The sequence below is a fragment of the Momordica charantia genome, assembly GCF_013281855.1.
Source record: "Momordica charantia cultivar OHB3-1 chromosome 8 unlocalized genomic scaffold, Mcharantia_2.0 BLBB01000008.1, whole genome shotgun sequence".
Lineage (NCBI taxonomy): Eukaryota > Viridiplantae > Streptophyta > Magnoliopsida > Cucurbitales > Cucurbitaceae > Momordica > Momordica charantia.
In genome coordinates this window covers 33,272,835-33,296,590 of record NW_028275166.1, presented here as the reverse complement: position 1 = coordinate 33,296,590, position 23,756 = coordinate 33,272,835, and the positions used below count along the sequence as shown (strand labels likewise).

Genomic DNA, 23,756 nt, shown 5'->3' with positions numbered 1-23,756 from the left:
AATGAATAATAAAATGTCGAGAGAGTTCAATAATGATAAAAATACACTATAGTTATTTATTTATTTTTTTTATAATAATGTCTCTTGTTCGATCTTAGTTTTATTTTTCAACGATTTCCACGTATATACAAGATACGTTGGATGATGATAAAAGATTATTTTAGATAATATGTTCGCAAGTTTAGAGACAAAGAATTAAGAAATAATGATACATTGTATTAAAAAATATTAGTATATTTAAACTACATATCAAATTAAGAATACAATACATGCATTAGGACAAGAATTATGTGAGCTCAATTAGCTAGGTGATCTATGGATCTTGTGGAAGTAAGATAGTTGTTTTTTTTAAATTATTTTTCTTCATATTTAAATGCATTATTGGAAGAGATAGGAGAGAGAGGGTAAAAGGATGATGTGAAAATTATATATTTTAAGGGTAAGAATGGTTTCAAGAAATATTTTAATACCCAAAGATTTGGAAGACAATGTGTAAGGTAAATATGAACATTATAATATCTTGAAAATGTGTGAACATTTGAAAAAATGGGAAGAGGATGTGTTTTTGACTTTTTCTCCTTGTTAGAGTATATTATAAGATGCGAGAGAGATAAGTTTTTGTAGACGAATTTCATTGTAATAATATCTTGATTTTGAATTTTAAGATTGATTTGTAAATAATGATGCACTGATTACAACTCGTCCAATTCGAATATACTTTAGCAAGTAAGACATTCATAGTTTTTTTAAAGTTGAATATTCAATCATTTACCATTATATTTATTGTACTAAAAAAGTTCGTAGCAGCTTTTATTTTTTCTTTCTGATACAAAAAGTACCACTAAGTCATTCTTTAAATATCTTTATCTATCTATTTTTTAGTAAAAATTAAATTGATAAAACTGCACCACGAACTCGTGAATATAGCTCAACTGTAAAATAAATAATAGATTCGAAATGCGAGCATTCGTGCACCACATTTACCATTTATAATTTATGTAATTACGAGTGGTTTAAAATTTAATTTTTTTTTAAAGGTTATTTTACCTATATTTGAAAATTGGAAATTGGACGCTCCTGAATTTTGTTTACCTAACTGACTCGCCGAGATTAGTGTCAAAATTAGCGGGAAAAAATGAAAAAGAAAAAGAGAGAAAAAAAGGAATTTTGTGGCGGCTATTTTTTAGGCTACTTGGGTATGCCTCTTCCATCTCCACTCGCTATTTTGTGGAATTTTCACTCCACGCGCTCAAAATCTTTTATATTTCAAATTTCCGGATAAATGTTGTAATATTCATGTCCACAAAGAAAATGAAAAAAATTAGAGAGATGGTGGAATATCAAATCTTCGACCTTATTAAGGACAAGTTTTCCTTTGCTATAATAGGTTAAAGTATCATAAATTTGCAGGCTAATATCTACACAACTATGCCTTATAAACTAATTAAAATAAAAAATAAAATTAAAACATCCTTAAACTCTCCTTTAAAGGAAAGGTTTTAACTTTGGTTTTTCTTTTTCAAGGCCCTGAATGTTAAATTTATTTTATTTTGGTATTTGAATTTTTAAAATATTTATTTTATTTTGCTATTTACTATAGTTTTGTAATACAATATCCATTTACCTAACATTTTCTTCAACCAATCCAAGTAGCATCAATATACATGCCTATATCAATATATTAATACAATATTTAAAGTTATTTTTATCAATTTGTTGAAACCAAAATTAGTGTATAAGTTCAAAGACTAAAATAAACTTTATGATAGTTTCGAATCAGAACAAATATTTTAAAGATGGGTGACGAAGTTCATTCAAGTTAAAAGCTTTAGGATTGTTTTTTTAGTAGCAATTTATTTATTTTTTCTTGTATCGTGTTTCTGTTTTTTTGGTCTCATTTCTTTTTTTTTTCTTCTTTTTAATAAATAGAAGCAGAAATGCATTTGAGAATTTTTCTTCTTTCTTGGTGGGAAACCATTTCTTGATTTTTGTCCTCTAAAGTTAAAAATTTGTATGAAAATTTTATTTTTTATATTGAGTAGTGAAATTTTGTATCTTATATTTATTTTTAATACTTGTTATGTATTGTATAGATTAAGGATGATAAAACAATATTTTTAATTTATGTATGGGAAAAAAACTGAAAACTAGCAAAAAAAACAATAAATTTGATTATGGCGTTTGATTTCTTAAAATCTAGAAACTAGAAGCCAGAAACTACGGGCCTATAATGACAAAAATTGTGTTTCTACCCCTATTTAAAATAGCTTAAATGGTGATCTTTCCTCACGTATTTATTTTGTGACATTTGATTTAATTTTATAAAAGTAAAATTTAGATTCGTAGAAATACAAAATATAGAGAAAGTGAAGTGAAGGTTACGCGCCTCCTTGGCTGCAAAATGACCAAATTGTCTTCATCTTTCTGTATAAAATCTCAGTAATACCCACTTTCCATCGCTCTCTCTACTCTGTTTACTTCTCGACGAAACCCTGCCGGACTGATATGAGACTCACCAACTCCCTCTCCGACCTCCATAGCCACCACCACCGCAACCGGCGGCCGGAGTCCGACGCTCCTCAACTCCAGAGCCACCTTCACAGCTCCCACTTCGATCCCCCTACCTTCTCCCACGACGACTTCTTCGACCAAATGCTTTCCACCATCCCCCCTTCCTGGGAACTCCCCCCCTCCGGAGCCCTGTCCGACGACGCTCCACCGCCGCCGCCGCCGCCGCAGCCTAATCCTGATAATACCGCGTTTCAGTTCGATGAGTCGTCCTCTGCCACTAATCTGGCTTCCAAGCTCAGCGGCTACCAGATCAGCGAGACGACTGCGAAAATGGCGATGACGATGCTTCAGCAGCAGTTACTGATGTCGAGAGCGATGGTGACTGCCGCCGATTCAGGACTCCTTCCAATGCCTGGTGCGAACCTTGAGGATTCTTCGTCTTTCAAATGCCCTAATCCGGTACTGAAATTGATACTTTCTAATTCAATCGCTAATAATCATTCAATTAGAAAAATTAGATTTCGAATTGGTACCGAACTCTATCCAATTCCTGAAATGAAATTGCGTAATCTTGCAGATTGGTGACGGTTCTGTTCCGTCTCTCTATAATGAATTCGCCGGATATCTGAATGCCTCCGGTTCCAGCCACAACCATAACCATAACCATAACCAATCTCAGTATCTTCATCTACCTCAGGCAGTAAGTTCGTTCTATCGTCCACTCCTTCAAGAACACAACCTCACCATTTTTTTTCAACTCCATTACATTAAATCTGCAGGGGAATTCACAGAAACAGAGCTTCGGAGCTCCAGTAGCAGTCAATAACCCACCTCCGTCTAACGCTCCGGCGGGGCATGGTTCCGGCGGTGCTGCACCGGCTCAGCCTCGACAAAGAGTCAGAGCTCGCAGAGGACAAGCCACTGATCCTCACAGTATAGCGGAAAGAGTAATCGAACATTTTCATTTTCATTTTCTTTGTTTCGTCCGTTTTCCGTTAACTAATTTCTTCGAATCTATAATCCATCTTTATGATTTCATTCGATTTTCCACAGCTACGAAGAGAGCGAATTGCAGAGAGAATGAAAGCTTTACAGGAACTGGTTCCAAACGCTAACAAGGTCCGTTTCGTCATTCTTCATCTTGTTAGGGTCTTTACGGTAATTTCGGTCGAGGTTAGGCTATAACTATAAATACACGTGTCGACAGAAGGTTCCACCTTTTATTTATCCAACGGTTCTACCCCGTCAAATTAGCATAACCTCTCTCTCTCTCTCTACTTTTTTTTTTTTTTAAATTTTTAAATTTTCTTTTTTATATCTTTCCGTGCGTACCTTGTATTCGGGGCAGGAAACCGTACTCTTGCTTGGCGGGATTTGTATTTTTCTTTTGACAAAGATATATATTGTAATTAAATTTTATATAAGGGTATGGGGATCCAACTTTTAGAATAAGCTTTAATCATATAATATGTGTTGAATAAGAAAAGGAATTTAAAATTACATTTTAAGATGTCTAGTTGATTTAGCATATTTCCTTTAAACGATTCTTGAATACTATTTTTATTTACTCAATTTCTCTTAATTAAATATGTGAGAGTTTTTTTTTTCTTTCTTTTTATAAGGATAATGTGCAGAAGAATTTTCTTTTCTTTTATCAGCCATAGTTGGCGGATGATATGGGTCACTTATCTACTAAAGTTTGTTTTTATTTGTATGTCTTCCAAAAGTGAAATGTAAATTTTGATATAAATTATGGATCATCATACCATAAAAACTACGGAAGAGCCCATTTGAGAAAAATTGTTTTTGAACAATTATATTGTTTACTCACAATATTTTTTTAATACTTTTTTTTTATATATATATTTGGATTTGAATGTCCAACAATTAACCAGTTTACTTTGTTTTTGTTTTTGAGATGTGGTCAATATTTAAAGCAGAATATTTAAAACTAGGGGTTGATTGATATTTTTTATTTTTAGTTTTCTATGTAATTCCTTCTTGTTATAAAAAATTTGAAATTTAAACCAACTTTTTGGAAGAAAAAAAATTAGTTTTTAAAAATTTGGTTGAGAATTCAAATTAAATATGTTACAAAGGAATGTGAATAATATATTAATAAATTGTGAGAAGTATAATATTCTTAAAAATAGAAAATTAAAAAACAAAATTGTTATTAAATGGGCTTAAATTATTTTTAAACTATGCCTTCTTAAGTTATACTTAAATGGAAGTATTTGGCATGAATAATGATGAAAATGATAGAGCATGTGGGATCTAAAGGGGTTGAGTTTTGGAATGACAGACAGACAAGGCTTCAATGCTGGATGAGATCATCGACTACGTGAAATTCCTCCAGCTTCAAGTCAAAGTAACATCTCTCTCTCTCTCTCTCACTACAAAATAAAGATAAACTAAATAATTTGAATGAAGTTTTTAATGGTTATTTTTTTCTTTTTTAATTATGTGGTATTGCTTTTCTTCGTTGGCTGCGGTTGCAGGTTCTGAGCATGAGCAGGTTGGGCGGTGCCACTGCTGCCATGCCTTCCCTTGTAGCTGATATTTCCTCTGAGGTACCAAACATTTTTACTTACACTTTATGAACAAAAATTTGCCATGAAAACGACAGCGTACCCCCATTAAAAACTTTAGTTTTTCGCAAACAAGCATCATCATGGAAAAAGATGTTTCAAATCCTTTAATGATCATATTTTCATCTTTGTTCATGATTTACACCTTGCTTGAGAATGTTTACTGATCTCAATATCTTTAAAAATACCTTTTTACAACCCATAAGGAAACTAAATAGTACTCTCAAAAAGTATTCTTCAGCACAAAATGAATTGCGAAACTATGACTTCAAAGATATGGATTTAGGTAATGCCTGTTTGGATTGGGATTGTGATGTGAAAATTGTTTCATGTTGAGGATCTTAAAGGTCATTATTGTAGTTCATATATATATATATTAGCTATGTGAATTTATGTTGGTAGCATAGACTTGACTTCTTAACTTTTGGGATTTGATTTGAAATGTAACATCTGAGCCGAAATTGGGAGTTATTGTTTGGAAAACTTTACTTGGAAAATGTAGAGAATAAAAAGTTTAGTAAGATACAAACAAGGAGAGGAAACAAAGAGGGTGTTCCAGTCCACATCCACATCCACACCCACTTACTCTGGTCTTTCCCCATTGTCTTAAACCAGTTCTCCATGAAACTCTATCCTCTTCTCAATTTTCTCTCTCCTCACTAAACGACAATTTAACTCATCACGCCTACCACCTCTCTCTCTCTCTCTCTCTCTCTCTCTCTCTCTCTCCGAGACATTCTACTTTCCACCCCTTTTTCTATCCAGCCACTCATACCATACCTGAAGTTCCAAACCTAAATAAACATCCAAATTGCCCATGAATCTCAATGACCAAGAATTGGCAATTGACGCGGGAAGGAACTATGGAATACCTAGAATCTCACAGAAAGATGCTGTGCCGGGTGACTGGAATCCTCTGAGGTCAACTGAACAGGCTGACAATCGGCAGAAGATATATATATAACATGAAAGAAAATTTGTTAAAACACACCCTAGGTCAAAATCTTGCCAGCATGATTCAGTAATTTTAAGATATTTTACTCGGTTAAAGTTCAATTTCATCATCTCCAATTTATTATACTAAAAAACACCACTTACCATTTTTTTTAGTCCTCAATTGAACAATATATATTACCTCATGACTTGTTAGTAAAAAATTCTAGTCCATGGATAGAAATCTCCCTACTTATTAAGGATCCTACGTTGAAAAGAAAAAGAACCTAACAATGATTTATATATATATGGGTTACTCCTCTCATTGCCAATTGATTTTGAGATAGAACTTGAATATTAATATGGTATCAGAGTCCAAAAGCTCAAACGAATCCGATTAAAATCGATGAGCCAAGTTGAAAAATACTAGTGACTAAAAAATAAATAAAAATTTATATTTTCTCTTTCTCTATCTCTTCCTGACTTATTAGTCAGAACAAGTGTGAGGTAGAAGTTTGAATATTTTCGGAATGAGGGAATAGGTTCCTTAACCATTCACTGTACATTTACTACATGTATTTTTATTATTGATATACTTCTTAAACTTGTATATTACCATTGAGTTGTTATAGTTTAAACATTGTAATAATTTAATCTCAGAATTTATTTCGTTACAATTTGGTATATGCTAGCATCTAGAGTTTAGAATAAACTAGACAAAGGAGGAAGTAGGTGAATATATGGAGTTTCATTCATATATATACATGTCTATGTAGGGTGGAACTGACTGTAACCTGTCCAACGGAGCCGGCGGGGCCGCCGGACGGACCTCCGCCGGTGCTCCCTCGACTAACGACGCCATGACGGTGACGGAGCACCAGGTGGTGAAGCTCATGGAGGAAGACATGGGCTCCGCCATGCAGTACTTACAAGGCAAAGGCCTCTGCCTGATGCCCATCTCCCTGGCCACCGCTATCTCCACCGCCACTTGTCACAGCCGCCCGATCGTGGCGTCGAAGGGCGGCGGAGGAGAAGGCCCTACCTCCCCCGGCATGTCGTCGTTGACCGTTCAGTCAACCACCTTGGGTAACGGCGCGATTAACAGAGCCGTCAAAGATGCCGCCTCCGTTTCGCGGCCGTGAGAGATGACAGACGGCGTAAGAAAACGAAGTTGACCTGGTAAGCAAATGCCCCCCCACGACTAAAGTCTAGGAAAATATGGCTCCCCCTTCAGTGCTCCAATACGGCGCCGTATTTGCCTACACTTTAGTAGGGGAAAAAAAAGGCTTTACTTTACAACAACCGATGAATTATTCTCTCTAACTTTTTTTTTTCAATGTATATTCCCCTTTTTTTTAGTTTTATTTAATGTTAAATTATTGTTTCTGTCATGTTGGAAATTAAATGAAATAATAAAATATTGGGTAATAATTGCCTTAATTAAAAATGATTATGATTAACCATAAGATGATTACTTTTTCGTGGACCATATGGTCCCCTATATGAAGATTAAAGAACATAATTTTATTAGTTTAATGAGTTTCGGTTGGTGTTTGTTTTTTGATTTTTTAAAAAAATATGTAGATTAGGACTTAAGTCAACCCCAATGATTCTATTGGATTTGTTTGATTAATTAAACAAGCTATGTGTTTTGGCATGTAATTGTTTAAATAATTTGATTCCATTCTAATGGTTAGACATTGACCTAAGTTATTAAAATTTTAATTTTTTAAAAGGAAAGTAGACTTGTTTTACTTACAGTCTGTGTTGATCAATCCATAGTTGAATTCTAAAAACATATTTGTGATGTAAACTTTTTTTCCTTTAATTTTTGAAATTTGATTAAGAGTTTAGAAACATTCTTAGAGGTCTAAATTACAAAATAAAGAGACTAGAAATATTTGATTTATATAAATAATTCGAAGTATGAAAAATGTTTTTATAATTATTAAAGAGGTCAGAAGAATAATAGCCTTGGAGTATTTTTTTTATTCTCATTTATTTATTTATTTATTTTTGTAAATTAACATAGAGGATGATATTACTGTTAGACCAACATGCTATTGCTCTCATATTCTAAGTGGGCCTAATTGGGCTCATAATTATGGGCTGGGCCGTCGAGTTTTTGCTGGCCTGGACCTGTTGTATTGGTGGATTGGACTTTTCTTGTTTAATAAAACTAAACTTAAATGATCCATAAATAATCGAATTAAAAAGAAAATGTATTTCCCTTACAAATATTTTTAAGATTAAAATATAATTTTAAAAGTTTCTTCATCGACCTCATACTTTGATCAAAGGGTAGTGGGAAGTTATTTGTGGATATCTCGAATAAGCCGTATTTTATTTTGAATGATTTTGGGCCGAAATTTTGTATTAGTTGAAAATTTTGAATTTAGGTGAGGTTTTAGTGCATTATTTTGATCAAAAATAAGGAAAAAAAAATTGGGGCCAATCCTATTTATTATCCCCAATCTAGCTTGTTAGATTTTTGTGATTCATTTCAGAGAGCAGCCATAAATAGCTAAATTACCTTATTATTATTGTTATTATTTGTTAATTTTCACTAATAGTAGAGGCAACAGACATGAGATAAGTTTTGATTTTTAAATTGTAACAATAAGGCAAATTTTAAAAATTTAGGACTAAACCAAAACCATGTTAGATCACAAGGATTAAAATTTAAAAATATAATGTAACCAACAATTTTAACGTTGTCCAAATAAACTATAAATTAAATAAACATTAAAGATTTAACCATTTAGATTAAGAGATCTAATTTGAAAGAAAGAGATGATGAAAACATAATTAAGAAAGTTAAAAAAAGAAGAAGAATATAACAACCTTTTAGTATACCATTTTATTTGATTTGATTTAAAATCCAAATCAAACACAAAATAAATGATAAGTCTAAGATATAGGACTAAAATTTCATAATCGTCATTTTGATTTTTGGTAGTCATAATAATTTGTTATTCTTCACCATTTGGGGTTTGAATGAAATTTTCACACAAGAGGATATAAAATTAACATAAATGTTAGGAAAATGATTTAAAAATTTATATGAACTTAAAAAGCATTTGGAAAAAAGAACCAAATATAAACCTATATCTATGACAAGATTGGGGCAAATAACTATCTTAGTCTAAACTTATTTAGTAATAGTTCATTCAACTTGGCTTCTGAGGTTCAAATCTTTCTGCTCGTGTTAGAGATAATGTTAATAAATAATAATAATAGACAAAAAAAAAAAACCTAAAGAGGGAGAAAAAGTAGATTATAATGTAGGCCAATTTGGGAGATGGGAGAAAATATTAAAACTCAACCAACCACATCACCCAACTCTACAAGGTCTCAATTCATCTTGAATCTACTTGGTGGGAGTGGAACTTACTATTTTCTATTTCTTTTCTTAACAAGAAATTCATTTTTTTTCTAAAAGAAAAAGGTTATTTTTGATAAATATCGATGTCAAGAAAAATGTATTATTGACTTTCAAATGGATCATGAAAATGTCCATGAATAGGAACATCGATGTCAAATACATATCTTACCATACCATAATACCATATACGTAAGTTTTTATAAGCTCATAAATTCAATATTTATCCTATCAAATAGTGTCTCGATCTCATTTTTATCTTAATATTTCGTCAATACTTTCAAAAATTTAGAAAGAAATTATTGATTTGAAATATTCTGAAAAAATATCACAAGTTGATGAAACTTTAGAATATATCCTCAGTATCTAATGAGGGAGATGGAGGTACAATCATGAGAAAGAGAGTTGAAATTAAGTGGAGGGAGTTTGAATCCATTATTAAATTTGAGCATGAAATTTCTCTATTTGGTATATGTGTTTCGTACCAACTTGCATGCTCGTACATCTTATTAGGATTTTCAAATCATTCAAAGTCAATAGTATAGTAGAAAACGCTCTTGGTTGAAAAATATGTCAAAGGATTTCAAAGTGAATAAGGATTTTCCGTCATTTTGGAGCTTTAAAGTTGATAGATTATGATAAATTTAATCATCTAATATTAATCTCAACATTTACCTTCTTCACTGTAAGTTAGAACATTTACCTTCTCAATATTGACCAACGCTGATATGGAGAAGAAACAATATTGTAAGAATTTGAATATAGGGCCTCATCTTGTTGTGATTTCCTACCTATATTTAAATCTAACACAAAACATAAATTTTTTTTTAAAGAACACAAAACCAAAAAATTAATGAAATGATAAATTTTCTACATCTCTATAGCAACTTAGAAACCTATATGAAATTAAAGCTATATTGATCCTTAACACTATATCTTATAAATATGGTAAATATTAAAAAAGTAATTCCATCCTCAACTCTCAAGTTTCTTGAGATCTCAAATTACAATCACAAGCATTTAATCTAAAATAGAAAATTGAATTAAAAAAATAGTCATTTTGATGGTTCAAAGACAAAAGAAAAAAAATTGAACAAAGTTAAAAATTCAGGGAAAAAACAGAATTTGAGCCAACATTTTTCTCTACATAGATTAAATGATGTTTTAAGACACATATAATACATTGGTGTCAAATTTCTAAACGAATTTAGATTATTGCTAACTAATTAATGGAGAATTAACAATAAAGTACAAAATTAAGGGAGGATAATATACAAATTCACTTTTTAATTAACATATTGAAGGGAAAAGAAAAAATAAATCTTGAAGACACCATAAATTAGTATATATCCCACACACAATCCATAGTGGTACAGCTGACAAGTCAATAAGGAAATTAGGGGTATTGATAAAAATAAAAAAGTTTTTTTTTCTTTATTTATTATTATTTTGGTGTGTGTGGTCTGTTCATAGCCCTAAGTGCAGTGCTTTAAGATTTCAAAATCTCACTTTTTCTTTTATGGAAATGTGGAATACTCTTGCTCAAAAAAAAAAAAAAAGTCAATGTAGAGTGACACATCAGACATTATTTCAAAATTAATCTTTTAAAGTTTCAGACACATAATTACTGGAAAAATATTAAATCACATTAGCATTAGTGGAGTGTTGTGGTAGCTTTATATATATAGTGCTAATGAAATAGGATCAATATTTTGGAAAAATTAAATGTATTAGCTCAAATGTTTGTTTTTCGTTTCGATACAAACAAGTACTCAGAGGCGTCCCGTTGATTCTCTCGAGACTATACTCTCAAGATTGAATAGCCATAACAAATTCATTTAGAAATTGAACGGAGGAAAAGGTGACTAAATTATTGGTCCCAATCACTCATCAAATTTGAAAATGAATGACCTTTGATTAATATATATATATATATATATATATTACGAATAGTTGATGCAACTATGGCCTTCTGTTCTCATTTTTATGGTCTTTTTGGTACTCAATTGAAAACCCATTTCAATCTCTAGTAAATAATAATGCTTTATATATGATGCATAAGATTTTTATCACTCACACCACTAAAAAATCCATTTGGATGGTTCAAATTTTCCATTAAATTTTGTTCATATATAACCGTTTATTTCTCTTTATCAAAATGTGTTGGGAATAGTTCATTTTGCTTATATGATATAAAAATTTAGCCTCGTAAAATGCATCGGCAAAAGATATTTCCATAAATATTTATTCTAAAGCTTTTAATGAAAGTTGATGTTAAAAACTTCTTCTTTCATTTTTTTTTTCTTTTTCTTAGTTCTTTATGATTTTGTCAATGATTTTTTGTATGAGTAAAAAGTTTATTTCTAGAAGTGATTATATGACACTTCCTTTGACTAACCTGTTTGAAAAAATGGCAAGCAATAAAGTAATAGAATAGTAAATTGGTGTACGGTTGGTTGATACTTTCAAGTAACTTATATTTATATATATAGTTCTTTTTTTCTCCTTTACAAATTTATCACATTTATGAATTAGTAATTTCAATGTGTTTTCCATCACCAAATATTGTAGGGTCAGACGGTTGCTCCGTAAGATTAGTCGAGATGTACGTTAAGTGGCCTAGACACTCACACATATAAAAAAAAAAGAATTTATGACCGAGTAAATTGATGAATTATTATGTAAAATTTTAAATGTGTTGTCACTCTCAACTTTTTATTAAATGATGTAGGTGAGCCTTTTCCTAACTAATTTCAAATTCAATCTATTGGAAAGGATAATAATTGAATTGTACTAGAAGACATTCATTATGATCATAATATTTGTGGGAAGACTTTAATTTCATTGTAAAAATTACTAATAAATAATTTAGTTCACAATTTCATATGCAAAGTTTGGTCAACATTAAAATTAAGATTTTGTTAGCTTTTACCCTAACATTAGAGAGCCTACATTTGGTATGTACAATTATATATTCTAAACTACCCATTTATTGATCTCACATGTCTCGACCATAAAATTACATTAACTTCTATAACTTACTTTATTATAAAGTCAAAAGTTTTCAAATTGGAGAATTATATTAAGAACTCGAAACAAAGCAAAATGTAAGAGATTATTTGGCTTATTCACGCTTGTAATAAGTCTATATTTACTAAGATTAGGGTGGTTAGTATAAGATGGTAGAAATCTAAATTTGTATCAAATGTATTTTCACAATTAGTAGTAAAGTTTATAGTTTTTGAGATTAACAAATAATCTTTCAAAACCTATCTACCGTATATAATCAAATTTATACAAATCTAACCTATAAGTTATTCATCCGCTAAAACGCAATGTGAATCAATGTGTGAGAATCAAATTTTCATTCACTTTGATGATGTTTATTAAATTGCATGAATTTGTAATCACTCCTAAAGAAGTTGTAATCTCATTCACCTCCAGCTTCATCAATTCCATTCCTTATTCCGTGGCCCCACGCCTTTGTAATTATTTATTATTTTATTATAATTTAGTTTCAGTTGATATTATTCTATTTTTATTATTTATTATTTATTAATATTAAATAGATTGTCATAATAAAAAATATTTGCTACAAATAAAACAAATTAAAATTTATTATTATTTTAATTAAAAATGATTTAATACACAATGCTATATTTATAATCAATTAGAAATGAGAAATTAGTATAGTAGTAATTGTCATATATCTAATTTCTATTTTGATTCCAACAACATCAAATAAATAACATCACCGTTTCGCCAAAACGAATATAGCACAAAAGTAATTGACATATATCCCGAATCAAGAGATTGTACGAGTTCGATCCCCCATTGTACTAAAAAAAATAGCATCTCCATTTCGATTTGTTTTCATTCCTATTTCTTTCTATTTCGATGGCTTGTAAGTAAACGGATCTCAATGTAAAAGCAGTCAGAACGAAGAGAAAACCAAAAAAAAAAAAAAAAATTTCTCATCTCTAAATGGGTGGTGTTGTTTAACGGTCATCTTGTGGTGTGTGGAATCCAAATCCAATTAAATATCAACACACAAGACTTCACAAACTGTCCCTACTCCCTAATATACCACCACCCATTCATCTCACGGCCTTCAATTTCTACCACTCAAATCCATCCCTAAACCCATTCAAGTTTTTCTCGTATGACCATTAAATATTCGTAAATGAATTAAGTTTACTCTAATGTATCAGTAGTTTTATCATATTTAATATGGTATCAAAGTCCAACAAATTAGATTGTCAATTCGAACCCATAAATATCGATATGACATCAAAACAAGAAGTCATGTGTACGAATCCTTATAATGTTTCCACTTATTATTGATTTTCACTTTTTTCGCGTTTTACAATTTTCATTAGATATTTATAAATAAATTGAATTGGTATAAATTAAGGAGAATATGGTACTCTCTGGTACTAAATTTTTTTCCACAATCTCTATCCTCCCACCTTCCCCATTTCTACATCCTTGATGTCTTTTCTTGGCAATATCAGCTGTCAACTCTCCCCCTTTCTCTCTCCATAGAAATTTACTTGTTTAGATAAACAGGGATCTTTTATTGTTTTTTTGGATTTATTCCAATTTGATCCAAACCCAATAAAAGTACAGGAAAAAAAAGAAAAAAAAAGTATTTTTTCCACAAAAAAAGAAAGGGAATTATTAATTAAGTTTATTCCTACAAGCTAGTCAATTACATCTATTATGACTGGACAGATCTAAGTTTGATTCATCAACTTGCTCTCCCATATGTACCATTCATCTCTCTCTCTCTCCCTTCATTTGTTTTTATATATTCTCAGAAATGAATGAGTATATGTGTGGTGGTTGTAGACTGAAGCATGTCTGCAACTTTCCTTCTGGGTTTCTCAGGGAAAAGGAACTAAGAAAAAATCAAGATTTTTAGAGAAAAAAGTGAGGAGAGGGAAATTTTGGGTTTTTAGGATTTTGTTTATTCAAGAAATGAAGATCAGAGACAGAGAGAGGTCAGAAAGAGGGAAAGAATCTATGTTTGAGAGGAGAAAGATAAGGGTTTTTTTCCCTCTTTTTTTGTGCAGGATGTGACCAGAGAAAAAAATAAACCCTAATTTCTTATCTTGTTTATATGGGTAGGGTTTGGCTTTGGGTGATAGATCTCAACAAAGTTCTCTAATTTGCCCCCCAAAATCCATTTCTTTACTCCAAATTTTCTAAATTCAAGCTTGCCTATACTTCAAACACAGACTTCTTAAATTCCTCAAACGGCGCCGAGAAAGGGCTTCCATAAGAAAGGGGTAGAAATAGGGGTTCTTTTTTTCCTCTCTTTCAATACCCAAAACCCGTTTATTCTTAAAATTCTCCAAACTTTCTAGTAAACCTGCACTCCAGACACAGACTTTCCAAACCCTCCACTTAAATCCCTAGGTTTAACCTTTTGAGGCTCGAGATGTCGAATCAGCATCCCAAACGACACCCGAGAAGGGTAATTTTTCCATAGGAAAGGGGCAGCAATAGGTGTTTGGATGTATACCCAAAATTGTGTGTAGTTTGAGGAAAGGGCTGCAGATCTGATATGAGTAAAAATGTGTGGCAAATAAAAGGATAAGGAATTGTTATGAAAACCCTCAGAAAAAAGGAACAACACAGACACAGAGAACGAGAGAGAGGTGACAGAAGAGAGTGAGCACACGCTGCAGGCAATTGTATGAAGTCCATACCTTTGCGGGTGTGTGCTCACTTCTCTTTCTGTCACTTCCTCTTCTTCCTTCTTCTTCCTCTCTCACCATTAATGTTCAAATTCTGACTCTGCCTTTTTTGCAGATGACAAATGGAATCACACACATTAACACTACAATCTGAGCCTCTATACAAATAATATCTTTACTCTTTCTATACATGCTTTTCCCTTTCTTCCCTTTTCTTTTATTGTCCCCTTTTCGCCTCTGTCTGCGGTTCTAGTTTCTCGTAATCATTAGATGTATGGTTTTTGAAGATGTGTTTGACCGGCTTATCAGCTCGAAAGTGTTTGGTTACGTAGGACTTGTGTTTCCGCTTTGATTTGTTTCTGACTATCGTCGTTCTTGTCTCATTGCTTAATTTAGTGTTATTGTTCTGAAAATTTGTTCAATTTTTTGTTTCTTGCAAGAGATTTTAAGACTTCGTATAATTGGAGGGTGTTGACGACCATCCAATATTATAATTGATGTTGCGGTATTCATCCCCGAAAGGGAGGGAGAAGCGCGGGGTGCATAGTTGGAGAGAGGTATTTCCCATTGAGCCACAAATTCACTGCGCCACCCCATGGTAGTGTTTCTTGCAAGGGATTTAGCACTGTTGGATTGGTATTAGAAGGGAAACATATGGTGGTTGCTAAATAAGGAAGAGATTCTTTTTTTCTTTGTTTCTTCACTCAAGGAAGGTCTTCACTCAAGGAAGGTATGCACTTTTTGCTTATTTTGGATAAGGCTTTTGGAGAATTTTTTTTTTTTTTTTTGCCTCCCTCTCTCTATCTCTCTCTCTTCTAATTAACAAGATTCAAAGCCATTTGATCTATTTTGGAGACACCAATCATATGTATGATAATTTTAATAGCAAAACTTTGTAGTTGGTTTAATGATGATCTGTGGGGTGTATGATTATATTGCATTACTTAATAATATATATATGATTACCATATCATTAATTATATATATAGTTAATAATGGAAAAAAGAAAAAAAAAAAACTTGTTTTGAAAAGTTTGATAAAGTACTGGTTTTGATTGTCTTGATTAACTAAATTGTCTATACTTTGTAATTTGTGCTGTGGATTTATTTAAATATTTTTGAGGTTGCTCTCTATCTGCCTTTTGTCTAATCAAATTTCTTAGGTATGTGTTGAATAAAAGTCCCTCTCTCATATCTTTCAAGAATAGTATTTTATTGTTTATGTGAAATAACTCCTAAAGTTCTCATAAGCAAAGTCTTAGGTTTGTATAAATTTGTAAACCCTAATTAGGAATATGATTAGAGATCTCACTCATTGGGTTAGTTCATCTAATTGAATTATAAACTTGAATAAGTGGTATAATTAGTATTTCAATCGATCTTTTGAGGTTAACTAGTTAATTATTAGTGTTTTGTGGCTAAATGAGGATTTAGAAAAAAAAAAAAAAAAGTATTGGTTCTTTTGATTGTTTAGGATGATTGTCGATGAGTTTCTGCATTTTATTGCTAAGTTTTGGGGATCTTTTTTACCAATTTGATTTTATGGCTAGCTAGGTTGGGATATTTTAATGGTTGGATTTTGGGTAATTTTTGCAACTTAATTTTAAGCATTTTGTTGGTGGGTCTAATTTATTAGTAGGTTAGTTGTTAACTTATTTAATTTAAGCTTTTGGTTAGATAACGATTTTGATTTTGGTTTTCTGTTTTTATAAAATATGTTAATCCTCACAATTTCTTGTATAGTATGTCTTCCATCTTTCTTACAAACACATCAAGAATGGATCTCAACCAAATTTCAAAAACAAAAACAAATTTTTAAAAGCTACGTTATAACAAACAAAGAAGCATATGATAAGTAGTGTTCTAAGCTTAATTTTCAAAAACATAAATAAAAAATAAAATGATTATCAAATGAAGCTTTAACGTTGAGAAAAATATTAATTTATTATCATTAAGGCAAGAAGCGATTTAGTTACTTTTGTGTTATACATGATCTCTTGTTTATGATCTTGCTACTTTTCATGTTGAAAATATGTTCCAATAATGAATTTAGTTTGTGTTAGATGTTGAGATGTATTAATTAAGTTGAATATTTATTTTCAATAACACTTTTTCATCCCTCTTCACACAAGGAGCTTAGACAACCATTTAAATGTATATAAGCAGCATTTTAAATGTCGGACTATCCCAGGACTATCCCATTCAATTTTATGTAAATGTGGATGTCGATGAATATTTCGAGAATAATATTTTACTCTTTTTAAATAAGTTAACATCTATTATTATTAATATTGTGTTTATATCGGTGATATTTATTTGTAGGTTTTTTTTCTTGATTTCATGTGTAGACGTTGAATTACATATGAAAATGTCGACATGTTGAACTACATTTAATACTCACTACATTTTTTGGTTAAAAAACTTTCAGAGATTTTACAGAATTATAGAAACTCTTTTACTATTCATGGATTACTGTGCACTTTTACTGTCTGCTATCTGTATCTTTTATTGCTTTCAATAATGTTTTGGAGATTCTTTATCAATTTAAGAGATATTCTGATAGTAACAACTCAACCATAAAGAAACTTTTTCAAAATACAATAAATGTCCAATTTTGGTCAACTTTAAATATGTCCAATTTTGGTTCATATATTTTGCAGAGGTGGAACCAAAAGTATTTAAACCGATAAACTTGATTGTTGAAAATCGATTCACTTGATTATTAATTATGCATTGTATATACTTGCAATTTTACACGAGTTTGTGTTTACTCATATATTTCGAGTAGTGATTCTTTGGTATTGGTGTGTAAACGTGATTGGTATAGAAGAAATCAACCCAACTTTAACTTTTAATTTTATTGTAGTACAAATTTTTTTTAATACAATAGAAAGAGGGAATTGAATCTTCGACCTCTATGGAAAGTGCAAAATGTCTTAATTGTTGAACTACGTCCATATTAGCCTAATTCATGTTTGTTGAAGGTCGGTGTTTCAATATAAATGAATTAAGTCTCAAATTTTAAATAAAATATTACTAAGAAAAACAACTTTTCACTATTGTGACCAGCTTAGAAACAAGTTAAACCCCAATTATTAGGCTAGATGTAAAATAATTTTTCACTTATGTGAATATAATATTTATTATTATTATTAGTTCAACAATAGTGAAGATAGAAATCGAATGGCAGTAGATACCGTACTATTAAACTATGGAGCCAAATAATAATATTGAGTTATTTTATTTATTGTAATTTGTTTTTTACCATTATTTTTGGAGATTCTGGAAAGCAACTTTTAAAGAATGTGGGCTTTCGGGCCTCGTTGGGGAAATGGAAATTTGACCCTTTCTTTGTTACATTTTACAAATTATGCACCATGCATATATAAGTTCTAAAAATATTATACTTGTCTATTTAATTTGGATGAATATAATTAAAATTTTATCCACCGTGAAGTACGGTTAGAGTAATGATCACTTTCTAAAAGAGAACAACCATCTTTCAACGAGCACCAGATGAAACTTGCGATTATGTGCTAAAACTCTTGGAATATAAGATAACACACATAATTCTTTCCTAACTAAATTTTAGCTTCCATTCATAGTCATGGATTATATTTTCTTTACCTAATTTTCTTCTTTTGTAGTTGGTGTTATAAATTGGCCACACTATATATATTAATACCAACAACTTTGCTCGACTTTTTTTTTTTTTTCCTTTTTGGTTCTACCGATTGTTAATTAGGCTTGACCCTATTGAGAGATCCTAGTCAATCAATCGACCCAACATGTATCTTCTGGAATGTTGTTACACTTTGTTATTCCTTATTAAATAGGAGAATGTTGGCCTAAAGATTATGAGGCTAAGATTTTGCTAGATATATAGCAATGGAGATGGATTGGCATCAATATGTGTGGAAAAAGAGCCACACAAGTGGCAAATTCAATCAAACTTCATCCATGTGCTTTTGCTATGCTAGCTCTTACTTCTCAATCTAACTTTCCACAGCTATCCATTTTGAGAATTGACATATCAAAAAATTGATAGAAATAAAAACATTAAACAAACAAATCTCCCAACCCCCAACCCTATTCAATTTCGTGACGAACTTGCGACCAACTCAAAAATGTATGTTAGATAGGTAAATGCAGGATGGATTTGGGGATTTTTTCCTTAAATAATTATTTTTTAAAAACAAATGACAAAACTATGGTAGGTTTCAAAGTAATTACATAAATAGGGTACATAAATCGCAGGGGTGGCCTGCGATTTGACTAAAATCGCAGCTGTTGGCCGCGATTAATGGCGAAATCGCGGTCATTGACCGCGATTTCACTAAAGTCGCAGCCATTGGCTGCGACTTCTCCCTAACGTGGTTCCACTAGAACCACGACTTTACTGACCGGTCTTTTGTTCTTTTTTTTTTTGTTTTTTTTTATTTTGAGTTTCGAAGTTGGCTGCGATTTCCTTTTGTTTTTTTCGAGAATTTGGAAGTGCAGCCACTCCGTTTGGAATTTTTTTTTTTATTTGGAAGTTTCCTTTGTTTGTTTTCCCTCTTTTATTATCTTTTTATTATATTGAATTTTGAGGTCAGGCACTTCCTTTGTTCTTCTTCTTTTTTTTTTAATATTTTTTTTAATTTAGAAGTGGCAGCCCCACTTCCCATCAATATCCTTTTGTTCTTTTTATTTATTTATTTATTTTAAATTTTATTTTAAAAAATCACAATTTAAGAGGACTAAATTGTATAATATGAATTTTCTCCATATTCGAAAAATAGATTATGATATAATGGACCAATAATTTAAAACAAAATAATTATAAAACAAACAAAACCCTAATTATCGATGCCCCAAATTCATGTAGTTTATACCTTGACTTTTATGTTTTTATTAATTTAATATTTTTTTATCGATTTAATTTATATTAAATTCAAATGTTATTATAGACGAAGCACAAGAAGCTAAATGACATTTTAATAATCGAATTGGTTTTGATCTAATTTTAAACTTTCAGACTTTAACATTTTAATCAAAATTTAAAATATAATAACAAAAAAAATAAAAAATTTAATCACATCTTAATTAAATTTCGTAATATTAATAAAATAACAATATATAAATTAAAATATAAATAAATAAATAAGGGTACGCGACTTCCAAAAATAAAAAAATAAAAAGGTGAAAGTGGCGTACAATGTATGCAACTTCCGCCTAGTCACTTGCCACGTCAAATATACACGTTTGCACAGAAATCGCAGACATTGTACACGAGTTTTGACTTTTATTTTGACCTAACCTATTTTTGTCAATAGTTTTGAAAACCTAACCTATATTTGATTTTATTTATTTAAATTACATTTATTTTGTAGTTATTTTTAAACTAATTTTATTTTTGTAATTTATTTTTAAAACTACATTATTTTTTGTTTTCTTGCCTTACCTTCAATCTTCAACTCTCTCGCCATTGAGTATAGAGTTTAAGTCTAAAAAAAACGTAATTAAACAATGGCCCACATAACAATTATATCGAATTGATTTTCTTTCTTTATTTTAATGATTGATTTTTGTAAACTTTGGGTGTAGTTTCCACGTGTCCTTTTCTTTTTTCTTTTTTTTTCAAGAAAAATTCCAAAAATAATAATTTAAAGTTGAACATGGTACACAAAGTGTCTCTTGGTAATGGGTTAAAGCTAATTCAATCATTGTGAAAGGTATTATTTATTATTTTTTTTTCCAATTAATTGCAAATTTATGGTTTATTTATTGAATTGTTAATGCTAATTAAGTGTAAACTTTTTGCAACTTAGGATCATTAAAACACCTCCCCCATAAGAATACAAGAGCATGAATAATTATGCAGCACTTCATTTTTGTCTCTTTTGAACATCTCATATTGGGATTTTTAGTATATAAATTTGGAATAATTTGGAAAATGTAAAGTTTTATTTGTAATTTATTATGATTATTAACCCAATAATTATTAGTAAAATAAGTTGCATAAACAATGAATCAAAATCTGCGTTGAGTTGGATAGGATTATAGGCCCTTTTTTATAATTAATTTTAATTTAAATATAGTTGTGATTAATTATTGAATTCTCCTAAAGTGTTTTAATCAATTGAACCATGTTCCTGTCAGAAATAAAATTTAACTCATTTAAATAATACGTGGATAAAAATAATTTAGGTTGACAACGTTTTCCGGCTTGAATAATTGAGTTGATATGCAATTCTCTTTTGTCTTCTAATGTTACCTTTGAAGGAAAAAAAGAAAGATAAATATATAACCTAACCTTCGAAAATATAATGTTTTTTAAATTAAAGAATAAAATTATAGAGGTATGAATAAACTACCATTATTATCAATGAATACCAAAAAAAGTTAATCAAAAAAATATCTATATTAATGTACGAACTCAATTAATTTGGATATTAACCATGCTTGTTCTTGAAAATTAAAACGAGGCATATATCTCCAATCAAAAAGTTGTAAATTCGATCTCATCCCACATGTGTACTAAAAATAAGAGATTTTTTTTTAATAATTTCATCAATAATAAAAAATATATATACCTATATCAGTACATAATGATAATGTTTTCAAATCCGGTCACATTAAAATCATTATTCACAAATCCATGATTTAAAATAAATAATTTTATATACTCTTTTTTGAAAGCATACTAAATGTAAAATGGCTTATTTTGAGAAACTTACCAATATAGTTTTACTTAATAAAATATATATATATATATATATAGTTAGTCGATAATAATCTTGTTGGAACATCTTCAACTTTTATTCATGTTCTACCTATTTATCAATCTCATTGAATCAATCCCACATGTTGTTTCAAAGTTCAATATATATATATATTTTTTTTTTTGGATGTAAAAGAAAGCAAAGAAAAGAATATATATAAGAAAAAAAGTTGGTGAAATAATTGAATACATAAAAATGATTGACAAGATATATAACATGATTTGAATTATTGAAATTTAATTTTAGAGAGAACATTATTTAATAGGAATGGAATAACAATCGTTCTTTTGTACATCAAATCAAATTTAATTTGTCTAGGGTTGATGATCATGACCATTTTTATAATAAAGTTTAGAGATGCTTTAATTATATATTTGAGTCTTTTAATTTTATACTTTTTCTTTTTGAGGTTTTGAAAAATCTCAATTTCGGTCCCTCTTATTAGCTTTTTGTTACTGTATTGTACGAAAGTTCATTAATTATTATTACTTTTAGTTTTGAGGTGACACATGACAATGAATTAATTTATTTTATATTTCTTGTGTTATGATTTTTTTTAAGCTCAACAATGATACATAGAGTAGAAATTCAACCCTCTCATTTTTTTTTTGTCGATAATAAATTTCTTATAATTTAGTACTACTACTCTCTTCCAAATCAGATTGACTGCAAAATTCACTTTTTTTTCTTAATGTATTACATTAGAAATTAAATATTAAAGAAATTTTATTAAAACACAAAAATATTAAACCCATTTCTATCTCATTGAAACATAAACAAAATACATGAAAATTTCTATATATTATAAGATATTTTCTCATATTTTATTCTTCAGTCACGAAATAAAATATATATGAAAGTTCAAGGACTAAATATCCGTTAATTTAAGTAACATTAAATGGTGCTCTTTTTTTAGTACAACATGTAAAGGTACGGGATCGAACTTAACATTTTGATTGGAAATATATATCAATTACTGCTAAGTTATGTTCGTTTGGATTAAATGATACTCTTTTTAGAACGTACGAGAGTAAAAAAATTTGAACTTTAACCTTATCAAAAGGGTAGATGTAATTTTAATTTAAGCTTCAGACATTATTGGTTATTCATTTTTCTCTTATATTCTTAAGTCTTCTATCGCCGTTTAGGATATGTAAAATTTTGAGAACAAAATAGAAAGATGGGTAAATTTTTTGCATTAATTTGGGACAACTACTTCAAAACTTGTTAAAAAAATGATTTTTTTTTTTTTTTTTTTGAGAAAAACACAAGGTGTTTGATGATCGTCCCAAAGAGGACAATAATAGGTACAATGTGCAGTAAGAGATAGCAATCTTATGGCCAAATTTAAACAACCATATGCCCATATCCTCTCCTCTATTTAATTATCAACATTGGATTCCTTTTTTTCATTAATATATATTGTGAACTTAAAAAAATAATTAATTTCATTCTGATCTTTCAACTTTTAAAAGATCATTTCAATTGTTACCGTTAGTTTTTCATCGTCGGTTGTTTAATGAAACGCTACAGAAGGCATGTAATTTTTTATTTATTATTGACCTAACGAGTAGATCAATATTTTTGAAGCATATATAATGGGTCGAGTTGGATTTTGAAATCAAATATTATTTCTGTTTAATTTGTGTGGCTAATAAAAATTGGTAACAAGAATAAAATTAATGGATTTTTATGCAAAATTTAGAGAATAAGGTAGAATGTCTAATAATTAAGGCAAAAAATATCATCTACTCAATTAATTTTGTTTTGAGATAGATGTTTACGACTTTGTATTTTTTCCCTTATATATTTTAAGATGGACGCAGTTATATGGCCGTGCCAACTAGTTTCAAAATTATCTATTTATTTGTGTC

General features: G+C 30.0%; 1 protein-coding gene and 1 long non-coding RNA gene across 2 annotated transcripts; both read left to right on the top strand.

Moving 5' to 3' along the window:
- The first annotated feature begins 2,448 nt into the window (after positions 1–2,448).
- Positions 2,449–7,482, top strand: LOC111013007 (bHLH transcription factor RHL1). The gene is made up of 7 exons (XM_022287327.2): positions 2,449–2,970; positions 3,089–3,211; positions 3,291–3,458; positions 3,565–3,630; positions 4,817–4,882; positions 5,013–5,084; positions 6,812–7,482. Exons 1-7 carry the CDS (start codon positions 2,506–2,508, stop codon positions 7,175–7,177), a joined length of 1,326 nt encoding a protein of 441 aa, XP_022143019.1. The 5' UTR covers positions 2,449–2,505; the 3' UTR covers positions 7,178–7,482.
- A 6,710-nt stretch (positions 7,483–14,192) lies between these two features.
- LOC148209938 (uncharacterized) lies at positions 14,193–16,092 on the top strand. Its single transcript, XR_015792720.1, has 2 exons — positions 14,193–15,139; positions 15,562–16,092. It is a non-coding gene; the product is annotated as an uncharacterized LOC148209938 (long non-coding RNA).
- Positions 16,093–23,756: the final 7,664 nt, after the last annotated feature.